At 36.0% G+C, this 26,342-nt stretch overlaps 2 protein-coding genes across 20 annotated transcripts in view; one reads left to right on the top strand and one right to left on the bottom strand.

Moving 5' to 3' along the window:
• Positions 1 to 18,823, bottom strand: part of TTLL5 (tubulin tyrosine ligase like 5) — a 161,499-nt gene extending 142,676 nt beyond the window's left edge. For 14 of the 15 annotated variants that reach the window (XR_009152625.1, XR_009152624.1, XM_058162389.1 and 11 more), the window contains exons 1-9: positions 18,684 to 18,823; positions 17,067 to 17,230; positions 9,608 to 9,714; positions 8,234 to 8,316; positions 7,439 to 7,545; positions 6,251 to 6,381; positions 5,363 to 5,445; positions 3,436 to 3,505; positions 3,083 to 3,167 (exon numbers count right to left, since the gene is read on the bottom strand). Coding sequence is in view for 13 of the 15 variants with exons in the window: in XM_058162389.1 (XP_058018372.1) it covers positions 3,083 to 3,167; positions 3,436 to 3,505; positions 5,363 to 5,445; positions 6,251 to 6,381; positions 7,439 to 7,545; positions 8,234 to 8,316; positions 9,608 to 9,714; positions 17,067 to 17,143 (743 nt within the window). In the remaining 2 variants the exon portion in view is untranslated. Of the gene's footprint in view, positions 1 to 3,082; positions 3,168 to 3,435; positions 3,506 to 5,362; positions 5,446 to 6,250; positions 6,382 to 7,438; positions 7,546 to 8,233; positions 8,317 to 9,607; positions 9,715 to 17,066; positions 17,231 to 18,589 lie in introns of all 15 variants that reach the window. The other variant, XM_058162390.1, reaches the window with a different exon arrangement.
• Positions 18,824 to 19,015: 192 nt separating this feature from the next.
• ERG28 (ergosterol biosynthesis 28 homolog) lies at positions 19,016 to 26,009 on the top strand. Of its 5 annotated transcripts, none has more exons than XM_058162412.1 (5): positions 19,016 to 19,141; positions 20,509 to 20,662; positions 21,073 to 21,163; positions 22,082 to 22,200; positions 22,471 to 26,009. In XM_058162412.1, exons 2-5 carry the CDS (start codon positions 20,530 to 20,532, stop codon positions 22,548 to 22,550), a joined length of 423 nt encoding a protein of 140 aa, XP_058018395.1. In that variant the 5' UTR covers positions 19,016 to 19,141; positions 20,509 to 20,529; the 3' UTR covers positions 22,551 to 26,009. The 5 variants fall into 5 exon arrangements, with proteins under 5 accessions (XP_058018395.1, XP_058018392.1, XP_058018394.1 ...); XM_058162409.1 differs by having other exon boundaries at positions 19,026 to 19,174; XM_058162411.1 differs by having other exon boundaries at positions 19,119 to 19,185.
• Positions 26,010 to 26,342: the final 333 nt, after the last annotated feature.

The following is a 26,342-nucleotide window of genomic DNA, read 5'->3' as shown; positions in this document are numbered from 1 at the left end:
AACCAGTTTAATCCTAATATAATTAATCTGCATTAGAAAGAAGTACAAAGGATTGCGGTTCAACGGATACATTTGCTTTTTTTTTTTTTAAAAAAGCCATTGACCATGGAACCTGTTGCTATTTCCCCACTTCCTAAATTATATCTACTCCTAAACTATCAAGAGCCTGCCAGGCAGGGGTTACTGTGAGAAGGACTGGACTGCTATAACAGACTCTGGCCACAATACAGCCTATGAGGTAATCTGAATTCCTTGGCTCACAGTAAGTACCTGAATTCTTTGAAAACCACAGGAATCCATAGAGAAAAGGTAAATATCTCCACGGAGCCAGCACTAATTAGCAAGCAGGGTAATGAAAGGAGAAGCCAGGAGGAGGCTCAAGAAAACAGGAAAGCCCAGTGTCAGACATGACAAGAGGCTGCTGCTGGCTCCTTCATTTCAGAATGTGAATGACTGCACAGCCACATCCATTTTCCACCCACCCTCTCTCCTTCTCTGGGCCCCTCAGAAGCACATTTGGTTTTCTGCTCAACCAGCTGTACTTCCACAAACAGCTCTGTGTTTTCTCTAGCTTACCACTAGCTTAACTGCAAGTGTTTGCTCAAAAGATACTAGGCCCCAAATTGCCACCACTTTAAAACTTTTTCTTAACAGATGAAATTTTCTCCTGATTCCAAACAAAGAAAAACTGATTTGAAGCCTGAAAATAATCAACCTTGTGCCTGACTGCCCTCTGCTGGGATACTATTTTTGTGTAAAGCTTGCATATCCTCCAAAGCAAACTTAAAACAGGCCGATTGCAACTAGGGTAAATATAAATATTTATTTAAGAAAGCAGTAATAACACCCACTTTCCAAAGATATATATTTTTTACAAGATTGACAAGTCCAAATTTTAGGTGATTTTATCTGGCTTTACAAAATTGAAAGCTGAAGATCCAAGAACATTGTCAATTATGCTAAAATATTCATATCAAATTGCATTTCTCAGTATCAGGATAAAACCAACTATGAGATGGCAGCAAAAGGTTTAATGCATCTTTTTGTTGCCATCAAATGATCATCTGAATTTTTGCAGCAAATACATGGTAGGTGTCTGAAATTATCTACTTTAATGTCAACTTTTGTAAAGGATGTAGGGACAAAACAACATTTTCACAAATTAACCTGCTAAATTATATTTATCTTCCTGCCTTTCTTTCTCTTAGTTCTATTTCTTTGTTTGGAATCAGGAGAATTACAATTACACCCAAGAGTCTTTAAAAACATCACAAATATCACACCAAAGCTCCTATTATGGTTTTTGAGAAATTTTGAACATAATCCATAATTAAAGATTAAAGAAAGACAAACGGTTGTTTCTATCATCAAAAAGGGACCAAAAAAGGACCTGGGTAACTATACTAGAGGCTGCTTAGGGTGAAGCTGATACTGGGTAAAACTCTGAAACTAATTATTAAGCAGTTGATTTGTAACCATATAGAAAATAACCCATTCCTTGGCTGAAGTCATCTAGGATTTATCATTGATTTCCTTTATTGCAAAGTGAACAATTTAACTGACCATGGAAATGTAATGAATTCAAGATATGACATAGCATATCACAGACCAGCCCACATTGTTAGCTTTGCTATTAATATTTCATAGAAGACCTTGCCTAGTGCTCTGCTGAATTCAAGATATGACATAGCACAAAATATGACAGAGCACTAGGCAAGGTCTTCCATGAAATATTAATAGCAAAGATAACATCATGTGGGCTGGTCTGTGTTATCAAAACTGAATTAAACATCATAAGAAATATCATCAATGACTCCACATCAAGCTGGACAGAAGTATCAAATGACATGCCATAGGGATTCATTCTTGGCTCTATACTGCATATTATATCTATGAATAATAAGTTAGAAGACATTATCAAATTCATGTATGATATAGATCAGTGATTCCCAAAGTGTGAGCCCCCAGGGAGCGCTATCATGAAGCGCCATGAATATCTGCGCCCGCTGGGTCTGGCGCTGATGCACCATTTCTGGGGCGTCTGGTGCGCATGCGCAGTTGCAGGTCGGATTTCCGGGGGAGCCGCGGGCGAAAAAGATTGGGAACCTCTGCTATAGATATAGGGAAATTAGACAATTTCCTAGAGAAGATTTTCAGGATTCAGAAGGAATCTTGTTCAGAATTTCTTATTCTTAGCAGTAAGATAAATTTCAACAGGCACAAATGCAACTTCCTACATTTAGACAGGAAAAACAAAGTCATGTGTAAGGGAGATGGGAGTTTTCTAAATTAGAGACAGACACACAAATAGACAGGATTGGTGGGATTAATTAATTAATAGACAAATAGACAGGATTGGTGGGATTAATTAATTAATAGACAAATAGACAGGATTGGTGGGATTAATTAATTAATAGACAAATAGACAGGATTGGTGGTAAAAGAAGAAGGGAATCATCCTTGACAGCAATACATTTTAAAAGATTAAAAGATTAAAATAGTCAAATATGATCCCATCCAAGAAGAATATCAAGATCAAGAGAAGTCATCATTATCTTCTATTCTGCACTGGGAAAACAGCATCCAGAATATTGTGTCCTGATTGGAGAAATCCATTTTAGAAAGGAACTATGTCCAGAAAACCGTAATCAATTCCAATTCTTACTTCTATAATTCTATAAAATTTAGGAAATGCAAAAATATCAGCAAGCAAAGAATCTTTAAAATTTGCTATTGTTACCAGAAGCGAAGAACAGGAAAATATACTAAATATTGAATATAAAATATATATTCAAAATTTCTCCACCACTACTGGAATGCCAGTAGCTCAGCATTTAAATAGTTAAATTCTCTGAGATGAAGGTAGAAGACCGAGTAACTCAAAGTAAGAGGTACTAACATATTTAGAAATTATTCTTCATAATTTTCAATTTTCAAAAGTTCAGAAGAACTATAAGATTAACCAGTCTCTTGCTGTTCCTAACTTATACATAAAAAGAAAGCTTATGACTCCTGCTCTGCCACTTCACATGGTAAGGCATTATTCAGTTTATATATCATAAGACACAAAATCAATACTTACCGAGCCAAACCTTCTTCATAGAGATAGATGACAAGGGGGTCATAGGATGTCACCAAAACATAAAGCCGCACATCAAATTTGAAATCTAAAAACAGGCCCAATGATAATTAGTTGTCAGAAATTATTCAGAACGGTGAATCTACTTAAGGATTAGTTAGATACTTTCAAGGACCATTTAATGGTCAAGTGCCAGTAAATAGAAATATTTCCTGAGCTTGGATAACAATTATATAACATTTACTACAATAACAACAAAATAGAAAACAACTCTTTTCTTATGGTTCATTAACTCACTCTCAATTATTTTCAAATTTCTAAAAAAAAAAAACCCTAAAATTTTAATATTAACTCACCATCTATGAGAAGTGGATTGTTGATGTAACGGGAGACCAGGATGTTTTCCTCAAGGGAAATTTGATTCGGCTACAGGATGAAATAGAAATTACAATGGAGTGAAGAACTGAAAAGTTGAATGCTGATTTTACTAAATGACTTTGTCAGTTACCTTTCAATGAATATTTATTGGATTAATAAACTCCATGGTGAACCCTAATATTTTCTCCCTCTTTTTTTTCAAAACTTTTCTACACCAAAAAGGGCAATTATAGTGTTGTTTTCATCAGCCTCATCATACGTAGACTGATATGGATCCAAATTAATGTAATATATCTAGAGAAACCACATGTATAACATGCATAAACTCCAGATTATATATGAAAAAAATCTTAGAATTCCTTCCTTCCTTCCTTCCCCTTTGAATGTTAACTCCTGGCAGTTGCCTGAACTAGTCCATGCAGTACTGTTGACAAGTTTTCAGAATTTTTTGCCATTACCTTCTTCCTAGGGCTGAGAGTGTATGACTGGTCCAAAGTCACTCAGCTAACTTTGTGAATATATATATATAATATACATAACAATAAGAAAAAATTGGATCAAATATGATTTTCTATTGCAGCAGCCATCATTCCAAGAATCATGTGCAACAATAAGTCAAGTTAATTACAGTTACAAAAGTTTGTTTTTAGCAAGTATGACATACATACACAAAACATTCCCTAATTACAGAAAACTAAGTAAGCTGCCCTTAAGAATGTTTGAGAGTGCTCCCTACATGGAACAAATATGACATATTTGTGAATTTTGCAATCCTTGATGGAAAATGGTTTGAGAGCTTTTTCCAGGTTCTGACCTTTTGTTCACATATTACTTTTTCTTGAAGCAGACCTTGTCCAGCTTTGGAAAGATTTGCTTCATTCACTTGGCCAGCAGTTCTTTAATTCCATGGGAAACAGCCAGGCTGAGAACAGAGGAGGCAAATTGACCCCTTCCAGATGAGATGGGGGGGGGAGTTTTCACTAACTGAAAGTAATGACTCGCAAACAAGTTTTATCTTGTATCTATTCCAGGAATACATATATGCCTAGCTTCAGGATAGATACACAATATAACTTTTTTTTTTGCTTTTTAGTTGTCTGAAAGAGTCTTATCGGAATTAGTTACTTTAGTATATTATATACCTAAAACCACCGCAATGTTCTTATGTGGTTGAGTTTATTTTGCAGAATACTACCATACCAGAATGATTAAAGAAATCAGTTACTTTTCCATACTATTTATAAGGTATATAACTTCCAAAGTATCTTTAGTCAACAATCCACAAAGTGAGGATGCACAAAAATATACAAATTTCATGCAACCATCTGAGCATAATTTTAATTTTTTCTTAAAAATTGTACTCCAGTCACTCTTACTCGTTGAATACCTCCCAGAATGCATTTTCATAAATTTCTGATATAATACACGTATATGTTTAAAAACATTTGCATGCCAGCCCCATTTTCAGCTTCTATTTTATATACCTGACTTCTTTGGAGTGTAAAAGTACAATGGTCCAATTCCCACATCATATAAAACCATAATGTGAGTTATTTGCTTTTAGCTTACTGTAATATACAAAATCACCTATTGTGGCTTAACATTAAATATGAATAGGGTCATTATGCTATGTTCAGAGAACTATGGTTAAAAACCCCTATTCAAAGTTAAGCAGGTTTAAGTTTTTAGTAAAAATGGGAGTAGTCATTCATTTCCTCTTTTTAAGACTATAATTTTTACTGCAGATTTAAGCAAGTGACAGAACAGTAAATTGATTCAAAACTGCACATTCGTTTCTACTGCTAACAGTCTATCATATTTTGGCAGAGAAAATATACAGAATGCAGGAGGCGGTGAGTCATCAAACAAGCCATATTTTGAAGTTGTTAGTTTCTTAATGCTTACATTATTGATCAAATAGACACCCCGTCCCCTAGAAGAAGCCACTGGTTTTACTATCCAAGGTCCCCTGTCCTTTGAATAGGAAGCTAGTTGAGAGGGGGGAAAAGAAATATATACTTCAGTATTAAATTTTCTACAAAAATGTCATCAAACAATGATAGCTTTGGCCAGTAATACTTGAGATTAGTTTATTAGTATATATCACTCAGCTTTGTTACCAATCAATTATAGCTGAAACAGTGATGTTCTTCTTTTTTTAAAAAAAATCATATATTTCATATTCAGAATCTGGTCATAGTCACAGACACATATAAACAATTCTATGAAGTCTGGATGGCACAACACTCTAACTTGCACCCTTTGAACAGGCACATAATTTGTATTTCAAGTATTAACTTTTGACCATTTTTATTCCCAGGTAAAAATGCTGAGGATTTAAAATCTGATTCTGTTATTATGAAATCCTGTTCTGGTCTGAGGAGAAGAGCAAAAACGTACTAATCCAACCCTTGTTTTGAAACAGAAATATCGAAAACTGACGGCAGAAACAGAACTAGTGGTACATTGAGTCTGTCCATTGAGGGGTTTTTCCATTTTTAATTTATTATTTAATCATTAGTTTTACTTTTTATTTATTTTTATTTTATTTTTTAATTTCTGACAGATTGAAAAACAATTCATTGACAGGGAGCACTCTAGAAAAATGTGGAAAGCCCATTGTAAAAGGACTATTTGTGGAGTCTAGACTTCTTTCAAGAATCTTCCCTCTCACCAAGATTCAATTTGACAAATATTAAGATGACCCCCAGTTACTTATTGCAGGGCATGATTGTTCTTAAATTTCCCATTTTAATTTTACTTATGAACTGGTAATCCAGGTCATGAACTTACTGCAAAACTCCTGATATTCAGCTGGAAGGATGAAGGTCTGAGGCAAAATATGGAAGGTCTTGAATCCATAAATCTGTTGCATTCGATTAATGTTCTTGTATAGTCTATCCTTCCGAGTTAATTCATATGACCTAAAGCCATGTAGATATAATTTGCTGGTGTCACATTGTTTATGAGGATTTTTAAGAATTCACCATTACAATTAAACTTTCATTCTCCTGACTTCCATTCAGCAGACTTTGGATGCAACAGACAAAATTTTACTTCAGATTTCACCCCCCAAAACAGGCAATTGTTTCTAAAGCATTCTGGACAATTAAAAGTAATTTGCAACAATTTACATTATGCAAATGATATAACTTGATACAATTACTTTGAAGCACTATGTAATTATGCAAATGTAAACCATTACCTCAATAATTTCAGATTTCACATAATGTTGGATTTAACATGTTGGATATGCTTTTTCCAAAAATGGTGCTTTAAGTCGAAGTTTTACTGTGTGATTTCATTCACAAGCTTTATGAATCATTTAATGCCTTAACATGACATTGTAATCATTTCATTACTAAAAGCGTATGTGCATGCCACTCTTCTATTCCCTCAACTGAAATCACCTCTAAATAGAAATCGACAATCTTTTTTGAGTCAAGTATTACAGTCTTTCCAAGATAATCTTGGATTCAATTTGAACAGCCACATTCTGTTACTCTTAAAATCTCCATTATCCCACACTCATCCTTTTGCCTGTTCAAATATACACATTCACACGTAATTTATCCAACCTCTGTTTCATCATCTTATGCCTATCTTTAATAGCTCACTGCCTTGTCAAATGCCTCCAAACCCCCCACTTGAAGAAAACTGGGGATAGGTGAATGCCTACTCATGCTCAGAGCCATCAATAGCAACAGCTGAAGTATAGAATGCTCCCATTCCTTGGGAATAAATCTCTGGACTCATGCATACATTTGTCCACCAGTCCCTCTTGTTACCTTCAAGGACATGAATATGACAAATTTTTAGAGTGGTTTGTGCAAGGGAAAACAACTTGCAGTATCCCAAGATAAAGCTGGGCACTTGGAAGAAATGTAAATGATCTGCAACTTTTGACAGATAGAGCATCACTCTTCATAGAATGAGTCTCTGTTCTGTATCATAACATTATCATAAGATTCCACTTCTTACCTGGGAAAGTGATTCACTTTTTGAATATCTGTGAGAGTTCGCAGAACATAGGGTTTTAAATGTGACCCTGTCCACATAAGATTATATTCATTGCTGCTGGGATGCACCTGGGAAAAAACATGGTTGAACATTTTAATAGCTAACCAGCTGAATAACATTTTATTACCTCAGAATCTATACCTATATCGACAGCATTCAGTTAAGAGAGAACAATTTCACTCAAGAACTTGTCAATTTCCTTTCCCTATTCACAAAATTCTCTCAAGGGTCTTCCACCCAGAGGAAAGGAAATTATTAAAATGTTAACACTATCAGAAAAGCATAATCAGCCAAAAGAATTCCACTGGATTTAAACAACTGTAGTAAAATAAATGATTATTAAAAAGTAGGAGCAATCTGACTTCTAGTCCAGAAAAAATGCTGTCCACTTATGAACATTTATAATTGTTACATATTGCTATTTATTCTATATTGATGATAGACTGCACATATTCTTTGCAGAAGAAAAATACATACAGTCATATCTGCAAATTGAATTTCCTCGGGAATACTATAAGTGCACCAAGAACTTCAAGTAAAATCTCTCTTAAACACATTATATAAGAGAAATAAATACAATTTATAGCATTACAATGCTAGACAAGATACCAAATTAAAGAAAACACCTTTTGCTTTTTTTGATTAGTTTCAGGTTACTCTGTACTCTGATCCATAGTGAGCTTTTGGATTAAAAGCAATGGAAACAGATTTAATCTTCAGGGCCATGAAATTCACAAAAATTAATAATAAACATACCTCCCGAAATCCATGAGCTGACAGAATGCTGCGCACCAAGCGACTGTCCGTTCTCACAATTTTAAAAGACAAGTGATAGCGCTCTGGGAACAGAATTATTACATAAAAACAATCATAATCTACTTTACCAGTTGCAAAAAAGGAGAGATTTTCTCAGAACACTTTCTTGTTTATTCTATTCTGCATAAGAACCATACAATGGACCAATCTACAACCTTCCCTTATGTATGTACATTTATTTATATGTTTCCTTGAGAGACAGGGTTCTCTCTTCACATGAATGCATTAATGTAGATAAAGATATATGAATTATTCAACTATATTAAATATGTATGCAGTTGTCTTTTATTATGGCATGTGGCAGATACATGCATGCAGACATGTATACTGTATACAAGTAGGTCACATGGGACAAAAAGTTTGGTTAAAAAGTTTGAAAAGCTGAACACTGTACAGATGCTTTGTATTTATGTTCTTTTTTCTTTTGGTTATCTTAAATTCAAAGTCAACATTTCAGGTAAATATAACATATGAAAGAAAGATTCTTAACCCTTACAAGCTTTAGATAAAGTGGAATACTGTATTTTTAGGTCTTATAACTTTCAGTGGTTACATAAAGAATATTCTTTAAAATTTCTTCTCTTAAAGAACTCTTAAAATCATAGCAGGTTTTTAATTTTAGAAGACATAATACATTTTTATTTGAAAATATGTGAAAACTCTAGCTCAGTGGTAGTCAACCTGGTCCCTACCACCCACTAGTGGGCGTTCCAGCTTTCATGGTGGGCGGTAGGGGTTTTGTCCAATACTAAAGCACTTTCCTTTTTTTTAATTTAATTGACTTTTTTTAAAAAAATTCATAGCATTATTTAAAAACATTTTCATTAGGTTTTCATAAAATTCCCCGTGACAATTTAAATTTCTGAAAATATACTACTTGTATTGCCCGCGCATAAGTTTAGTTCACGTTATGTAAGTGAAACTAAATGGCATTATAGTGCGACCGCAAACAAAAGAGCCTCATCCCAGAATAGCTCGCACATCTCCCCCCACCAGCTGTAACAGACAAGCAGAGCTGGTAGTCAGCGCCCCCCCAACCCAATCCACGATGCGCGAGAGGCATGCGCAGACGAAGATACACTTTATAAATCACCATTACTGTGGAACCAGTGGGCGGTTAGAAAATTTTACTACTAACAGAGATACAAAAGTGGGAGGTAGGTATAAAAAGGTTGACTATGCCTGCTCTAGCTCAATGTATTAAAAAAAACTCTTTGCAAAACAGATTATCAGTATGCCAAGTAAATCTTGTCTTTCAATATTTCTTTTAAGCTACTCTAGATGATGTAAGTACTTGAGAAAAACAAGATTTACCTCCAATCAAGCGGATGTAATTGTCCTTGGTTAGAATAGCTTCAGCATGAAATACCATGATTGGAATCCTCCTGAATCCACCTGTCCACATGATACATGGGTGCTCCCTAAAAAAAAGAAAACCCTTTTTAACAGATAAGAAATAATACCTTAATTATATATACACAACCTCATTTCAGAAGACAAGTAGTCTCCAAGTATTCAAGTATTTAGGCGTTATCCTTAATTCAGACACTTTTTTTATTACTTTTTCTCCATCCAAGATTAAAAATTCTTGTCTGGGAAAGAGCTTTTTCTTCTTTTTAACATAGTATTAGAATAAATATATATAGGACAGACACTTACATTTTCCTCATATAGTTCTTTGTAAATCAGGACAGAATCTCTGTATGTATTGTGGCAACGTATACTACAGCAACGCCTCAGCAAGCATCATGTTGCTGGGCTACTATTAAGCCTCACCCGAAAGCAGAAATGTTGAGAACTGCCCAGACAGCACATAGCAAACCATATAGCAAATACATATTACACACCCACACACAACTTCCCACATGTACTTAACATTTTTTCTCTTAATATTAAAAACTGAAAATTAAAATTCGACAGTATTCTTTGGGGATTTCTGGTGAATTGATCAGGGGTGTTGTAAGTCATGTACAACTACATTAACAAAAAGTGTTTCTTCCAGAGAGTTAGATTCTTTTTCCTCTTATCTTCTGACTCTCTAAGAGCAAATCTGGGAGATTGGTGGATTGCCTGTTGAAGATTCACAGTATGCTCAGAAAAACAGGGAAAAGTAAGCCCAGCTAAGTTCTATTTTATAAGCTATTAATCACTTCCCATGTTATATGAACATACCTGAATTTGCACACATATGGAAGAAATTATTATATGGGATCTTCCACTGTTATATCATTAGTAGAAAAGTCAATAAGATACTAGAGAGATAAGAACAATCCTACCTCAAAGCAATGCATGATTCAGGACAATAATGAAAAAAAAACAAAATGTTAAAAAGTTATGATGTTTATGTAGTTACTTACCAGGCAATCTAAATTATATTAAAGTAACCAAAATATCTTTATAACCTCCAAGGCATGTCAACTTTTGAGCATCCCATGTTTAGAAATTGAAAGTGGAAAAATTTGACACACCCTAACAATACATGCGCAATCATAATTGAGGTAATACTCAACTTACAACAGTTCATTCTGTGACCATTCAAAGTCAAAATGGCACTGAAAAAAGTGACTTACGACTGTTTTTCACACTTAACAATCATTGCAGTATCCCCATGGCCATGGGATCAAAATTCAGGTGTCTATAACTGACTCATATTTATGATGGTTGTAGTATACTGGAGTCATGTGATCACCTTTTGCAACCTTTTGACAAGCAAAGTCAATGGGGAAGCCAGATTTACTTAACAATTGTGTTACTAAATTACCAACTGCAGTGATTCACTGAACAATTGTGGCAACAAAGGTCATAAAATGAGGCAAAACTCACTTAACAAATGTCTCATTTAGCAACATAAATTTTTGGCTCCATTGTGGTTGTAAGTCAAGAACTAATTGTACTCCTTTCAGAAATTGGGCAGAAGAAAGATATTAAAAATATAAAAATTATTTCAGAGCTCCATCTTAATTCTACCATATATTTGCAAATATTGTGTTAAAAATAGCAGGCAGAGCTGGCAGGCAGAGTTAAGCGCATCCTTAATTTAAGAGTCCTTGCATTCCCACAAACATTCCAAGTCCAAACTCTCTTGAATTCCACTGACACTTATCTGCCACCAATTTAGTGTTGAATTGTAGTTGACCAAATTCTTGTGTGTAGTTTTAAATAAATCTTCTATGATGCAAACTAATAAATAGTCCTGATTCTTTGCACCTGACACTGTCCCTCCAAATTTTATTTATTTACTTAAAAGATTGTATGGACACACTTCTTAACCTCTGGTCAGCCCACAGTAGCAATAAAATCCAGTAACTATAAAACAATCATATCATAAAATAATTGAACAAAAACTAAAACCTATTGCCTTAATCCTCCCTTTAGGATGCTCCCACAGCAAGCCCCAATTACCCTCATTCCATTCTCTCTATTCTAGTCTACCCTATTCCTCAGTAAAAATCAAGAGTTGATGGTCTTCCAAAAGGCTAAAAGCCTGTTGAATTACCTGGAGTCCCACAAAGTAGGAGCAGCCACAGAAAAGGCACACTTCTGAGATCCCACTAAGTGGCAGGATATCAGGGAAGGGATCTGGGGCATGCCTACCTATCCATGGGGCATGCCTACCTATGGGATGAGCAGATATTCTTAGGGAGAGGCAGACTCACGAATAACCAGGTCCTGTGCTGGTAATAACCAGCATCTTGAATTACGTTGGAAAGAACCTGGGAATCAGGGCAGCTCACACAATAAAAATGTAATTGGGGCAAACCTAGGAACATCCAATATTGTGCACACCGATGCATTTTGGATCAGCTGTAACTTCCAAGTGATTTTCAAGATCAGCCCCAGGTAAAGTGCATTGTAGTACAGTTAGTCTTCAGCTTATGGCCATAATTGGGATCAGAACCTCCATCATTAAGCAATGCAGTGGAGTATAATCATCATATGATATACTCATTTTATGGTATGGCCATTAAATGAATCCGGCTGTAAAAATGACATACTTCTCACTTTTATTTTATTTTTTTGGGAAGTTAGCCCCAATTTTCCTACATAAAAAGCTACGGGCCCTTTTAGAACAAGGTATAATAAGGTGATTGAAAGAAGATAATTGCAGATTTGCTGTATTAGAATCACAAGATAGCAATAAATAATTGTAACTGAAATTCAGTATAAAGGCAAGAAAATGTTCTAGATCTTACAAAAGGAAGAGTATTTCATATGTAAGTCAACCCATATGCTTACAGGTAATCCTGTAATAAATACTTAACAGTTTAGTTTATTATTATTTAAGACACAGATGCATTGCAGCTCCTAAAATGCTTGGGTGGAGTCTTCAGAGAACTCCTCCCAAAAATTGGAACCAAACCAAACTGTAAAGTTATAGAGAGAAAGGAAATGATTAAAGACTACAGAGAACTCATATCAACTAATTGTCAGAAAGTAGAGCATAGTATAGTGAAAATTCAGACAAATGTTAAATAGGGAGTTAAATTTTAACATCTGCCAGGATTATCTATATGATATATAAATTAATATACATGCAGCAAGCTGCTTAATCTCTGTGTATTTTCATTGTAGGATTGTACAATGTTATCTCTTTTAAAGAAATAGTAGCATTTTGTGCATGTGAATACCATCTAAATTTCAGCAGATGCAACCACTTTTTCTTGAAACATCATATATAACAGGCAATACTGCAGCAGTAGACTTGCACATAAGGCTCTCAGTTTAGTCCAAAAATATAACGATCTTAATCTTATCGTAGTTAATCTCTAAGGCTTCCTCTTTACAAGGCAAGGAAGCACAAAGCTCTTCATTATGAATGATGAAAAAAACATTTTTCAGTATCTTTACTTCACCTGATCCAAAAGGACACATATGCCCTATGAATATATAAATATTTTGCAATCTGCCTTCAACCAATGTTGAATACAGAATATTAAAATGGGCCGCTGTGAAAACCCTTTGCTGATTAAGAACTAAAATCTTTAAAAGATAATATCAAAATACAAAAATCATCTTCATCCCGAAAGTATGGAAAATGGGAATCATACTCATGTTTATTTATTATATGTTTATGCTGCTCATCTTACTGTAACAGTAACTCTGGGCAGCTTACAATAGCTTGTATATTCCAAACACATTTCTACTATATTAAATCATATCTTTTATAGATCTGAAACAGTCTGGCAAAAAAGCCAGACCAGCTGGAAAAAGGTATTAAGCCAAATATTAAATAAATACCACAAATCTGGAGCCTAAACTGTATTCATGTAAACTGTAAAACAATATTACAATAGATCACAACAATAAACTGTAAAGAAAGTTCTGGAAAACTTGGTTGGACTGAAAGCCCAGTGAGTGACTTTGGGCCAGTCACACTGACTCAACCCAACCCACTGCGGAGAAAACAGGAGGAGGAAAGAATATTGAGGATATATGCCACCTTGCGTTACTTATAAAAGTAATAAATAAGGGAAAAATATAATAAATAAATAAACTATTTCCAACAGACCAAATCTCTGCAGGCACATAATTGGGAACCATTTGGAGGTCAATCATTATTATATCTTGATGCATATCTTATAATTCATAAGGGTTATAATGACTACCATTAGAGCAGAAAAAGGTAAAATTACAACTGTACTCCTTTGAGCACTTCCTGCTCCATCTTTAGTTTTCCATGATTCCATAAATAAAGAAGACACCCAGCTATTCAAAGAGCCTAATGTCTTAGACTACTTTATGTGTCTAAGTAGCAAAGACCAAGATCTTTATTTTCAGCAATGAATAATATTTTGAGCAATGAATGAGTCAGAATACCTACTTTAGATGAACTGGGATCACAGAAAGAAGTACTATGGTATCTGTATATGTAGGATGAGAATGTCTACCTTATACACGGAAGAAAAAAATTCTACAAATAGCAGGCTTTAAACTTAGGTTAATACACAACCTGAAAATAAACAGACTAAAAAAAAGGTTCTCATTTACTCTTTTCTGGATTTGGATGAGTGTCATAGTTGCATCTTATCCACAATTTTTTTATTGTATTATTATGTAAATTTATATCACCCATCTTACTATCCAAAGCAACTCTGAAATATTATACAAAGTTTCTAAATAAGCAACAATATCCATCAACCTATGTTTATTAATTCAAGTGAGCTTCCCCGGAAATTCAGATGAAATATTGCTAATAATTTCATTGAAGGAAATAATAGAAAGACAGCAAAAGTCAAGAGAACTATATATTAAGCTTAGAAAGATTTGAAAGAGTCACACATAAGCAATAAAAAGAGGATCAGGTTATCAAGGCAGAATGCATAAACTTCTCAGCTCTAGAAATGGTTATCAGAAAAGGTAAAACTCAGAAAAGAATAGAAGTTGTGAAAGGAAATTGACATCAATAATAAAAAGAATAACAAAAAAAAGAGGCCCTTCAGATATATGTTCAAAATAATAAACAGGAAAAAACTAAAATACAGCTATTCCCAATAAAGATAGAAAATGCTAAACCAAGAAAAGACAGAATTACTTTACTTTCATTTTGGCTCAGGATTTTCCAACAAGAAGTATGTGTCCCACTAAGCAATTTTGAAGTGCAGGATGAACAAGTAGGACTGAAGGTTGAGACTAACAGAAATATAGGCAGGGAATTCTTCTCTAAATATGTTTAAATTTATAGAGCTATCTGAATTTCATCTTAGGATTCAAAAGAAGTTTGCTGAAGGTTTTACTAAGTTGTATGCACTGTTTTTAAGAATTCAACATAACATTGTATCAGACAACTGGAGGAGAAAAACAGTTGTCCTTATATTAAAAAAAAGAATAAAAAAGATCCAGGGAATTATCAATTAGTAACAAACCTGAAAGCAAATTATATATAAGACCTTAAAACAATGCAAAAATCATCAAAAATTGTGGATTTGACAGGTTCTCTTCTTGCCAGAAAAGCATTACCACATTTTTTTAATTTGAAAAACTTCCTTAGAATGTAAGACTACTAAGATGTAATGTATCTTGATTTCAATGAAACATTTGACAAGTATTCCATGGCATTCTGATTAGCAAGTGGTTTGCTCACTTCCCAATGGGATGCAGAAGAATGCCGTAGCCTTTAAGAAGGCTTTGAAAATACAATGTTTTTATTTCCAAGTGGCATGTAATAATCTCTAGCAGTACATTTTAACTTTTTAAAATTATAAATGCCTTCAAAGTATTTAGTAATGTATTTTTATAATGGGATTTGGTGTTTTGATATGATATAGCTGCAAACAAGCCAAATGCAATTTTAGGCTTCATCAAAATTAGTTCAGTTTCTAAATTGCAGGGGGGAAAAATTCATTTTGTTCTGTGTTGGCTAGAGACCACTTTTCAAGAATGGTAGCCAGGTCTGGGCATTATAATCTTAAGGACCAGATCAGATTTAGAGAAATGACACCAAGATTATTTACAATAAAGTAAAGAGAAGAAAAATCGAAAGAATTGGGACAGGTTAACCATGAGAAGACAGATTGTGAAAGTGTATATTTTAAATACCTTGAATTATGTCATTCAGAAGATTAAGAGCTTTGTAATAGATAGTTCAATGGTAGAAGCAGTTATCAAAAAAAGTAGGAATCTCCCTTCATTGAAAGTGTTCAAGCAAGGATAAAACTGCCATTTGTCAGGGATGCTTCAATTTAGATTCCTGTACTGAGTAAAGGATTAGACCCAATGACCTAAAGATCCCTTTCCAGTTCTCTTCTCTTATCTGTATTATCCCATTTGTACTCAAGTTTGAATATAAAATTGTAAACGTTTATAGACTTTAGACTGTTTCCTATCTTGGTCAAACTACAGTATAAGTGAAGGACATTCTGCCAGTTTTCTATGGCAAGAGAAATTAATGGGTAGGAGAGAACAGATTAAAAAGTCTGCTAAACCAAGTCCTAGTAAACCTTTGCTTATTAATCATAGCTTACTGCAGAGGAACAAGAAGCAGACTTTGTAAATGTGTAAATAAAGCGTTAATATCAAAGTAAGCTAAGAAATAACCCTCAATGATAGGAAAGGACAACTTTTCACCAGTACCACAATTCAAACAACACAATGCATGTTTTGCACAAGGCCAAATTCCCAGCTAACGGATCAAATAGACATGAAAGATCTCTGCTTGAGATCATGAAGAATCTAAGTTCTGACCTAGATGAACTGGTACCATGATCATAGACAGTTTCATACATTTACACAATAGTCACATTTAGGTTCCCTTGTAACCCACCAACCTACTTCCAGAATTACAAGGAAAAGTAGCCTGCTCATACAAGTGATAAACGTATAGTGAGAACAATAATGTGCATTTAAATCTTTTCCCTAAAACCTTAATGTGTCTAGTTCCTCTATTAGTCTTCAGATTGGTGCTAAAGTTTGCAAGGATAAGCGTGCATTTATCAATTTTCCAGAAATTTGGAACCTGCATGTGTGTTTAACTGAACATACTTAAAGCTACCTGCAGACCTTAGTGTTTACTTTAAGACCATTAAAGGCATCTGGTTACCTAAGATAACTAGGAACATGCCTTATATATGTGAACCCTCATCCTACGGATGAAGTTAATTCTCACTAATTCTGGCTGAGTGCCCATAGCAGAATAAGGATAAGTGTGTAGCAGATATGAAGCTACACACTGAACATTCACACTAACTGCAAGTTTTCATGCTCATTTTTTAAGAATGTTAGACTTACATTTCCATAGTAACTCTTACACAATATACAATTATAAATTTTAACTTACTCTGGCCCTTCCATTTCTTCCTCTTCCTCTGAAGATGAATCCGTTTCTTCCAAATCCCGAGCCATTCCAACTGGCATATCCTGTGTATGTTTTCACACAGCCCAGAAACAATGAACCCTTAATATTTTCACTGTAGAATCAGAAAATCTAACCAGTACTATATTCTATGAAGAAAATGAAAATGCAATTATCAGAGAAAAATGGATATATACAATAATCAAGCTTCTTAGTACAAAGCCACATACAGTTTCCAGACATTTTAATTTCTAATTCATCCAGGGGCTATCACTGTATTAGCTGGATGACATGAAACAAAACAATTATATATAATCGCTGAGTAAAACTATTGCCATAATGGTTAATTCAGCCAAGAAAAGGGGCCGTTAAGACACTCAGATCAGGGCATATAGCCAGGCCTTCAAGGCCTTACAAAGGGCCGACAAGGTTAGGGTGATCCTAATCTCTGAAAGGGAAATGCTCCAGTCCAGAGGGCAAGGGTTACAGCATGTCTCCTAATCTCTGCCAGATGATATTCCTTGGCTGGCAGGCCACAACATCCCCAATTCAATTATTTTAATAATTAGACCAGAAATGGTGTAAGGAAGGAGTGAAGAGCAATTTAATTTCCTTTCCGCAATCATTCTTCTGAGATCCTTCTTAGGAGCAAAATAGCTGAAAGGAAATCAAAATGGGAGAAGCAGCAGGGAAAAAAAAGATGGAGAAAAGATTCCACCTTCTCTTCCCATCCACTTTCTTGCTGCACAAGGTTGTAACAGTCTACTTTATATTTGGCACTGAATCGCATCTTAAGCTTGCCATCCTCTTAACAAATCTGAGTCATATATATAATCCAGCCGTAATAGAACAAAATATACCCAGATAGATGGAAAGTATACACGTGACCCACTGCATGAAATTGGATTATGTAAACATAAGGAGTCTAAAGCATACAGTTCTCAGAAAGAGTAATTGCTAAGGAATCTTAAAAACCTTTGCTAGGCTTGGTCAATCAATCTTCTATGCCATAAAATAAACAGCTCCTCCATACCTCAAAACTCCCAGTACCAAAATGATATTCAGCCACCTTTGTCTTAAAGACTGCCTGCCCTTTCTGTGACTCCCGGGGATACTTTTTCTGAGGGTTCAACAGCCACTTGCAATACTTTTTTTTTTTCGTTCAAGCACCGCGGTCGATTCGCCATCAAAACTTTTCTTTGCAGAATTTTGGCAAAGAAACGAAAGTAAGGCACGGGGAGGGCTGGGCCCGCGGCAGCAGGAGATGGCACTGCCTCTTAGCGGGAAGAGGCGGCAATCTTTGCCGGAGGGCTCGCTTGTCCCCCTTTTCGTGGGAATCGCACTCCTGGTCTTGGAGGAAGGAAGGGATCAGGAATTATGCCGGAAAGCTCCGGAACCTGGAAAGCATTGCCTGAATCCCGCGAACTTTGCGGTCGGTCGCCGAATTTCATGCCAGCTCCCTCCATCCCGTTGGATGCCGGTTACCTCTACCGTGAATGAAACGCTACCTTCCATCTGCGAGGCTCAACTTCTTGTCCAAGCAAGTTCTATGCACGCCGCAAGGGAGGCGCACTGCTCCCAAACTCCGCTCACGGCCATTACCTGCTGCTTCATCCTCTTTGGGGCCCGGCGAGTCGCGATTCCTCTACTCGGCGCTTCCCCTGTTACTACAACAACCAACAGGCAACCGTCTCCCCCTTTACGGGAGACACATTTGCGCAAGCGCCAATTCTCGGCTCCCGCCGGTGCCCTTCTCCACACGCATGCGCGCGTTTCCGGTCCTCTTTCAGTCGCCTCTTCTAAAACGGCGTCATCAGAATTCTCTTTTTAAAAAAAGGGAAGCGAAAATGATGCTCGGAGTTCTTCCACCCACATCTTCGAATTCTACGTCACAATGCCTCAGAAGGGTTCGGCGCATTTGATAGGTACCGCTGCCTTCCCATCCGTGTGACGGTTTAGAGAGGGTCGTGGAGACCAACCAGGAAAAGGCGACGTCTGACCGTGGACCAATCGCTACTCAAGCCACGGAGGGGGCGGGGCTCGTGCTCCTTAAGTTGGAGGTGAGCGGCGAATCTGGTCCGCCTGCAAATCAGGTGGGGTTGAAGTAAGAACTGAATGGCGGCGGTGGGGGTTGCATGGGGAATAACTAAAGGGGGGCGACGTGCATGGCAGGAATTGGGTGCAGGCCAAGATGGCTTGCAGTGTAAGAATCGAAGGGAGCAAGAAGACATTCGGAGAGCATTGCTGAAATTTTATGCAGGTGTCACCACTTGGTTCCATTTTTGCAATCCTTCGTAAATAAAACGGGAACCAGGCCCACCATTTAACATGCCGTTGAAAATTACAAAGGGAGAAAAGAAATAACTTATTCAAGGTTTAAAACGTGGTAAGGAGCCATAACTGATAGTTTCCTGACCAAAGGATCAGGCCAGAATGCGCTGCTCCCTCCCTCTCCCTGCTCAAAGCATTTATCAGGAGAAAAATGCAAAGCAAGCATCTTTGGGTTGTTTTTCTTTTGAATTAATGGATGCAATGAATTTGATTTCTGGTCCAAGGGACAGGCAGATATAGATATAGATAGATATGTAGGTCTTGGCATATTCGGGTCTTTTCCCGTGTAAGGTTGAGAGTATCTTGGCGATGTTTCGATGAGGTCTCACTCATCATCTTCAGGCTGGTGCTTTCGGTTTCGTGCTTATGCGAGCAAGGCTGCTCGCACAAGCACGAAGCCGAAGCTTTTATATATAGGGAAAGTAGAAAGGGAACAGTGAATCATGCTACCTGCCCTTGTTGAGTTATTTAGACAGAACAGTTATTAAATGTGTTCATAGAAGAATTGTTATTTTTGTTTTGAGCGACCGGCTGCCTTTTCCATATAAAGATTGCGGGAGTTAATTTAATGCAAGATTATTGCTTCAATTTAACCTTGATCAATTAGTTTTTAACCATCTGGTGTTTTTTAAATCCAATAGAACTGTAACTCCTAGAAATACTAGCCAATAACGTGATGCTTGGAAATTCTAGAAGCTTTAGCTTTATTATATCCGGAAAGATTAGAAGGAAGGAAGACTGTTATATGGATTTACCAGGAATTTGTATTTTTCTGAACTTGATTTGTTTGAAAGATGCTACATTTGCAACAGACTTTCCTTCTTCCTTTGGGCTTCAATCACACCAAACAACACTATTGCAACTTTTAAAATAGTTTTCCATTTTAGTTCCATGTTTTAGTTTTAGTTTGGAATATGGGAAGGCTCCCTTCTTGTCATTTGCAGGCCAGCAAAATGGCCTGATCTAATTGTTCCACAAAACTATACAACTTAAGAGGAGATGCTGCAAAGCATGAATGGCATAGCAAGCATGATTACAAAGTCTAAAACAGAAGAAGTGTTTTAAGCTCTTGATTCTTTATTTGTTCATATGACAGATTGTGTCTTGCTACTCTAAGATGAGCCGGTTCTTGAATGTACTTCGTAGTTGGCTAGTTATGGTGTCCATAATTGCTATGGGGAACACAGTGCAAAGCTTCAGAGACCACAGCTTTCTTTCTGAGAAACTGTATACAGGCAAGCCAGGCCTTGGTAAGATTTTATAAAGTGTCATTTTTGAAATCTAAAATTGGGATCTGTATTTTGCCTGTACTGCAAAAAAATGTTTAGTCAGATCTTAAAATGTTGCAATTTTGAAGTGTCTTTTTGCCTTACATATTGTTTATTCTCATTTTATCCTGAAGTTTATTGTATCGGTTTAATTTGTTTAGTGCCCACGTAGAGCAGTCAGGCTATAACTAATGCTTCAGGTACAGTGTAATTTATTTTCCATATTAGGCATTTCTCTACTGAGCTCCATTTCAGGACTGAAAACCCTTGATCCTTAGAATAATTTTCAAGGCCATTATATATTGTAGGCTGCTGAGTATATTGCTAAGTTCTGTTTGGAAACATATACATAAATAAATTGCTCTAACTTATATCTATTTTTTTCTATTCAGTAAATGGTCTCCAAGCTCGAACCTTTGGCATTTGGACCTTGTTGTCTTCTGTTATCCGCTGCTACTGTGCCATTGATATCCGCAACAAGACGTAAGTAAAATGAATACTAAAAATAAATAGTAAAAGGAACAATTTATTACTAACCCTCTTTAATAAACTCCTTTCCCTTACAGTCATAGTGCAGTTGATCATCCAGAACTTTTTTTCAACTTTTTTATTCCTTTTGAGAATATTATTGTCTCAAAAGGCTTGTTACTTATGAAAAATAAAATAGGCATAAAGAAAGAAGTGCTTAGTAGACTACTTATGTAATAATAATATTAGTCTGTAGTTTCTGTCTAGTTAGACCTCTGAAATCAAAAAGTTAAAGTTCTGGTATTTAATCCAATAAGGAATAATGTCCCACTTTTGTTAGTTTTACTCTTCTACTGACAGTTCTATACCACATATGGTTTACATTTTCATATTTTCCATCATTTGTAGTGTTTTCTGAAAGGATGTACATCTAGAGTGTTGTATGTTTCTTTATTATTTAGTTGGGTGTATCAATAGGAAAGCAATAGGTTTGGCACTGTATTAAGGCACAAACTTTATTTCTAGCAGTCAAGAGAAACAAGATGTAATAGAGTATCACTCTGCAATTTTATCTGCCAAAATGTCAGGTTTGAAAATCTATTCTGCTTTGACCCAAGCAATTCTAAACAATTAGAAGTTTTTAGTACTCTTCAACTAGCCTATGCTGAACCTATTAATCTGTCTACAGACTGGCATCTGTGGTGCTTATGGATGGTAGAAACACTAATTGAACATGGTAGAAGTAATCTTTGAGCAAGGGGGGGGGTACAGTACTCTCTCTAGTTTCCAAGAGATGCAAACACTGATGCCTGACTAAAGATGCAAAGGTACAGCATACTCATTTGGTTTCAGATTCTCAACTTCCTGACTCTTGATCTCTTTGTGTCATCTCTAAGCCACACAATAATCCTTTCTTTGTGAACTCTCTGACAGCCTCTATAACATCACACTTTTGACCTTCTTCATTGCCCTGGGCCACTTCCTCTCTGAGGTGTTTATTTATGGCACAGCAGCTGCAACGATTGGTGTCCTGGCACCCTTAATGGTGGCAAGTAAGTACTTACTGAGCTGCTTATCGTTTTCTGTTCCTGGAATTGTGTTTATTTCCAGGATGTTTTTTCCACTCTTCCTCCATTAAGTTTTTCAGCAGAATTTTCACTTTCAAACAGCCCTGTGAGGCTACTTAGGTAGAACAATAATTATTTCTTTAGAGTCATACTGGAAACTGAACCTGGAGCCAAATGCAATTAGCCTTTTTTTTTTTAGATATGAGATTTTTAAATATTTTTGTTTTCTGTTCTTCCTCAATTTTCATCTTTCAGGTTTCTCCATCCTGGGGATGCTGATTGGGCTACAGTACCTGGAGGTAGAAACCACATCACATAACAAGAAGCGGAATTGACATTACAACACCTGTCTTCCAATCTACCCTCCAGTCATCTTCCAGTGTCTACCATATTATCTTCCTGATCTTTTTTTTCGAGCGTGTACCAGACAGGGTAGTCAGAACATTCTTAGATTTCCCTATTGGTTATTTTAGTTCCCATTTGATTTTGATAATGAACAGATAATGGCAGAAAAATAGTTTTAGAGCAGTTCCTCCAAACTGGGTATAGGGAGCAGTATCTTAAAGCATCATAAGATGTAGTAGAAAAGCCAAGTGAAGTTGTGCCAGGGGAAGGTTATAAAATCCCTGTCTTGACAGTCTGATGGCAAATGATAGAAAAATTTGTCCAAAATTTGCTGAAAGTGGGGGCATGTATTGTCTCCATGGCACTCAGCATAGTTGTCCATAAATATGGCTTGCCATAAATGAAAGGGAACTGTGAAAACTTGTGAGGAAGAAATAACTCATGTCTGAGCTAAATCCAAAGTACCTTATAAATTCTTCTTTTTGAAGATTAAAGACTAAAGAGCAAAGCTTGGTCCTCTTTTGCCTTTAAGAGGCTACTTGTTTAGGTAACTGCTTTCTTCTATCTTCCAGGAACCCGTTTCCTTTTCTCTGAAAATGGTACAATTCATTTAACTGCTGTTCTTTTCTGAAGTATATATGGGAACTGGAATAGTCTAGCCAAGGCAAGTGCATAACAAGCCAAATATTCCTGCCTGAGCAGGGGATTGAAGTAAAAGACCTCCAAGGTCCCTTCCAGCTCTGTTATTCTGTTATTTATTTCAAAATAAAGCTGACAAACTTTGTAAAAAAAGGGGCTGCCAAGGCCATAGAACAAATTAGTAACTTTCTGCTTCTGTAAAAAGAGGCAAAAACTGTGACTTTTTCAATGTAATGACTGCTGCTATTGTGGTTATACAAAGTATCTGCTTCTATCCTTCCAAAATGGAATGGACAGTAGTAATGAAATGGATTCTCCTTCTGTTCCTATATCTTCCCACATAGTCCCCAAATTTTATTGTTATCTGTTTTTATTCTAATTTCTAAATTGATGGTTTTAATTGTTTTTATATATTATTGATTATGAATATGTATGCCACCCAGAGTAATTGTGTGAGATGGATAGCTATACAAAGAAATAGATAGATAGACAGACAGACAGATGATAGATATAGAAATATGCTTTGGACATCAGAGTATCTGGAAAAGATTTTGGAAATGCACAAAGAACTTGGAAGGGATTAATGGAATCTTGCACTGCATGGTCAAAAATATCATCTCAGATGACTGTTGCCCACAATTAGAATCTATCTACCTCTCTTTACCAGAGTGTCATATGCTAACACTGTCAATTGTGCATAATTTGGCTGTTAGACTGTCATCTGAAATGGCTAAATAGTCATTGAAGCCAATTATAACAGCTGTCAGTTTGCTAGCAAGACCAGTCAAAGTTTCAAATAGCTAAAGGAGTGGTTTCTCCTATGTTTATCTATTTGTGCATTATCTTCAGATGAGACCTTTCTCTTTCAAACCTAAAAAGATACATCGTACATTCACAACAGAGAGGGCCTTTTCTGAGATGGCATCTTTTCTGCAGTGCACTGTGAATGTACAGTTGACATTAACATGATATTCTTAACATGTTTTATTTCTCCAGCCACCTTAACTTGAAATCATTTTTTGTAACTGGTTAAATGTGCCTCTCAATCATATTAATGTGTGTTGCTTTAATATTGTATTGCATATGCGTTCTATGCTGACTTTTGTGCAAAGTGCTTTATACCAGTGGCCCCCAACCTTTTCGGCACCAGGGACCAGTTCTGTGCAGAGAGGTTTTTCCATGGACCGGAAGGGGCGTGGTTTCGCATGCTGCCTGCATCCCACGGATAGGGCTTCATTTGTTTGCACAGACTGGTTTCTGGCATGCTGCAGGCCAGTGCCGGTCCACAGACTGGGGGCTGGGGACCCCTGCTTTATAAATTTTAAAATAAATTTAACTCCCTTATAAATTATTTTGGGCTGGGATGCTCAAAGGCAAGTGTGTCAACCTCAGCCATGTCAAAAGTTTTGAAGATGATCACAGAAGCAGCTTAACCCTAACCTAGTAACCAAATAGTTGGCACTACAACATCCATCAGCCCCAGTTAATATGGGCAAGATAGTGGATTGGAGGGACATTAGCTGAAACTCTGAACATTCCAGGAAGCTATCTGAACTTTTCATTGGCTAAGTAGATCTTCCTACATTCTAAATTTCTTAGTAGTAACCAAGTCCTGTGAGGAACCATTAAAGGAAATCAGTATACTTAGTCTGCAGAAAAAACTGAAGGGAGAAAATGTTGTATAGAGGAGGGAGTGGACTTGTCCCAGAGGGCAGAACCAGAGCCAACGGGTTGAAGGTACAGGAAAGTAAATTCAGATTAGGTATTGGGCAGGAAGTTCCTATATACTCTATAATAAGTTGCCTCATGAAATGGAATGTTCACTGGAGGTCTGATGTAGATAATCTTGATTTTTCAATATCTCCCAATTCTATGAAACTCTTGTCAGCTTCCTCAGAGGATTGTTTATTTTCATTTTGTTGTTTAACAGAGCTTTGTAACTTAAATTATACTCACAGGATAGATAAGGAAAAGGAATGAAAACACGTTGACTTTTTAATGCATGCTGATAGGTGAAATAAGGACTTTATGGTACCTAGTATTTATTCCAGATGAATTACCTTACGGAACATGTTAAACCTCATGCCTCCCACCGACCCGTATGCTCACACAGAGAGGGACTTCTCAGGGTGCCGTCCGCCAAGCAATGTTGGCTGGCGGCCCCCAGGGGAAGATCCTTCTCTGTGGGGGCTCCTACCCTCTGGAACAAGCTTCCCCCGGGCTTACGCCAAATATCTGACCTTCGGACCTTCCGCCGCAAATTGAAAACACATTTATTTATTCGTGCGGGGCTGGCTTAAATTTTATTGGTTTTAAATTTTTTAAATTTTTATTATTAATTTTTAATGGGTTTTAGTTTTTTATGTTCCAAAGTTTTAGGCCAATTATGTAATAAGTTTTTTAATTCGTATTTTAAATTGTATATTACATTGTTTGTTTTACTTTGGCTGTACACTGCCCTGAGTCCTTCGGGAGAAGGGCGGTATAAAAATTGAATAAATAATAATAATAAAAAAAATAATAATAAACAAATGAAATTAACATATGGAAAAATGTAAATTAATTCTTAAACTATTCAACCTACAATGTACTAGCCTTGGTTCATACAGCATAGTAGACTAAAAAGTATTTGGCTGATTTATGGTTCAGAATGTTGTGCTAACTTAGCCGAGGTGATTAGTACTTGAAAAAACTGACAACGTATGAATTATTTTAAATTGTTTTATTTTTTAAATAATTATTTTCCTCAGAGTTTTTGTGGCTTCACAGCTCTGTAAACTCAAGTCAAAAATAAACTAATACATCAATTACATCACTTGATTTGTCATTCTTTTTTTAAAAAAAATATATCGTGTTAATTACTGCAGTGGACACTGGGGATCTGAGCAAAAATCCCATACAGCTGTTAACAAAAACAATGTACATCAAATATCACATTTTGAGTTGATAGTTGTTTTTATCTACCCCTGGAATTTTCTCTGGCAATCTTAAATGCATATGTAATTGGAAGGACTTATATCAAGCATACAACCATTTCATACAGGAATGTCAGGATTGATCATACAAAGTATAACACAAGAAAGTACTTTTCTTATGAATCTTTGATTTTTTAAAACATTTTTGGCATATCAAGGATGAAAATG

The sequence above is a fragment of the Ahaetulla prasina genome, chromosome 1, assembly GCF_028640845.1.
Source record: "Ahaetulla prasina isolate Xishuangbanna chromosome 1, ASM2864084v1, whole genome shotgun sequence".
In the NCBI taxonomy this organism is placed as follows: Eukaryota; Metazoa; Chordata; class Lepidosauria; order Squamata; family Colubridae; genus Ahaetulla; species Ahaetulla prasina.
Note: the sequence above shows the minus strand (reverse complement) of the source record. Positions and strands in the feature narration are given on the sequence as shown.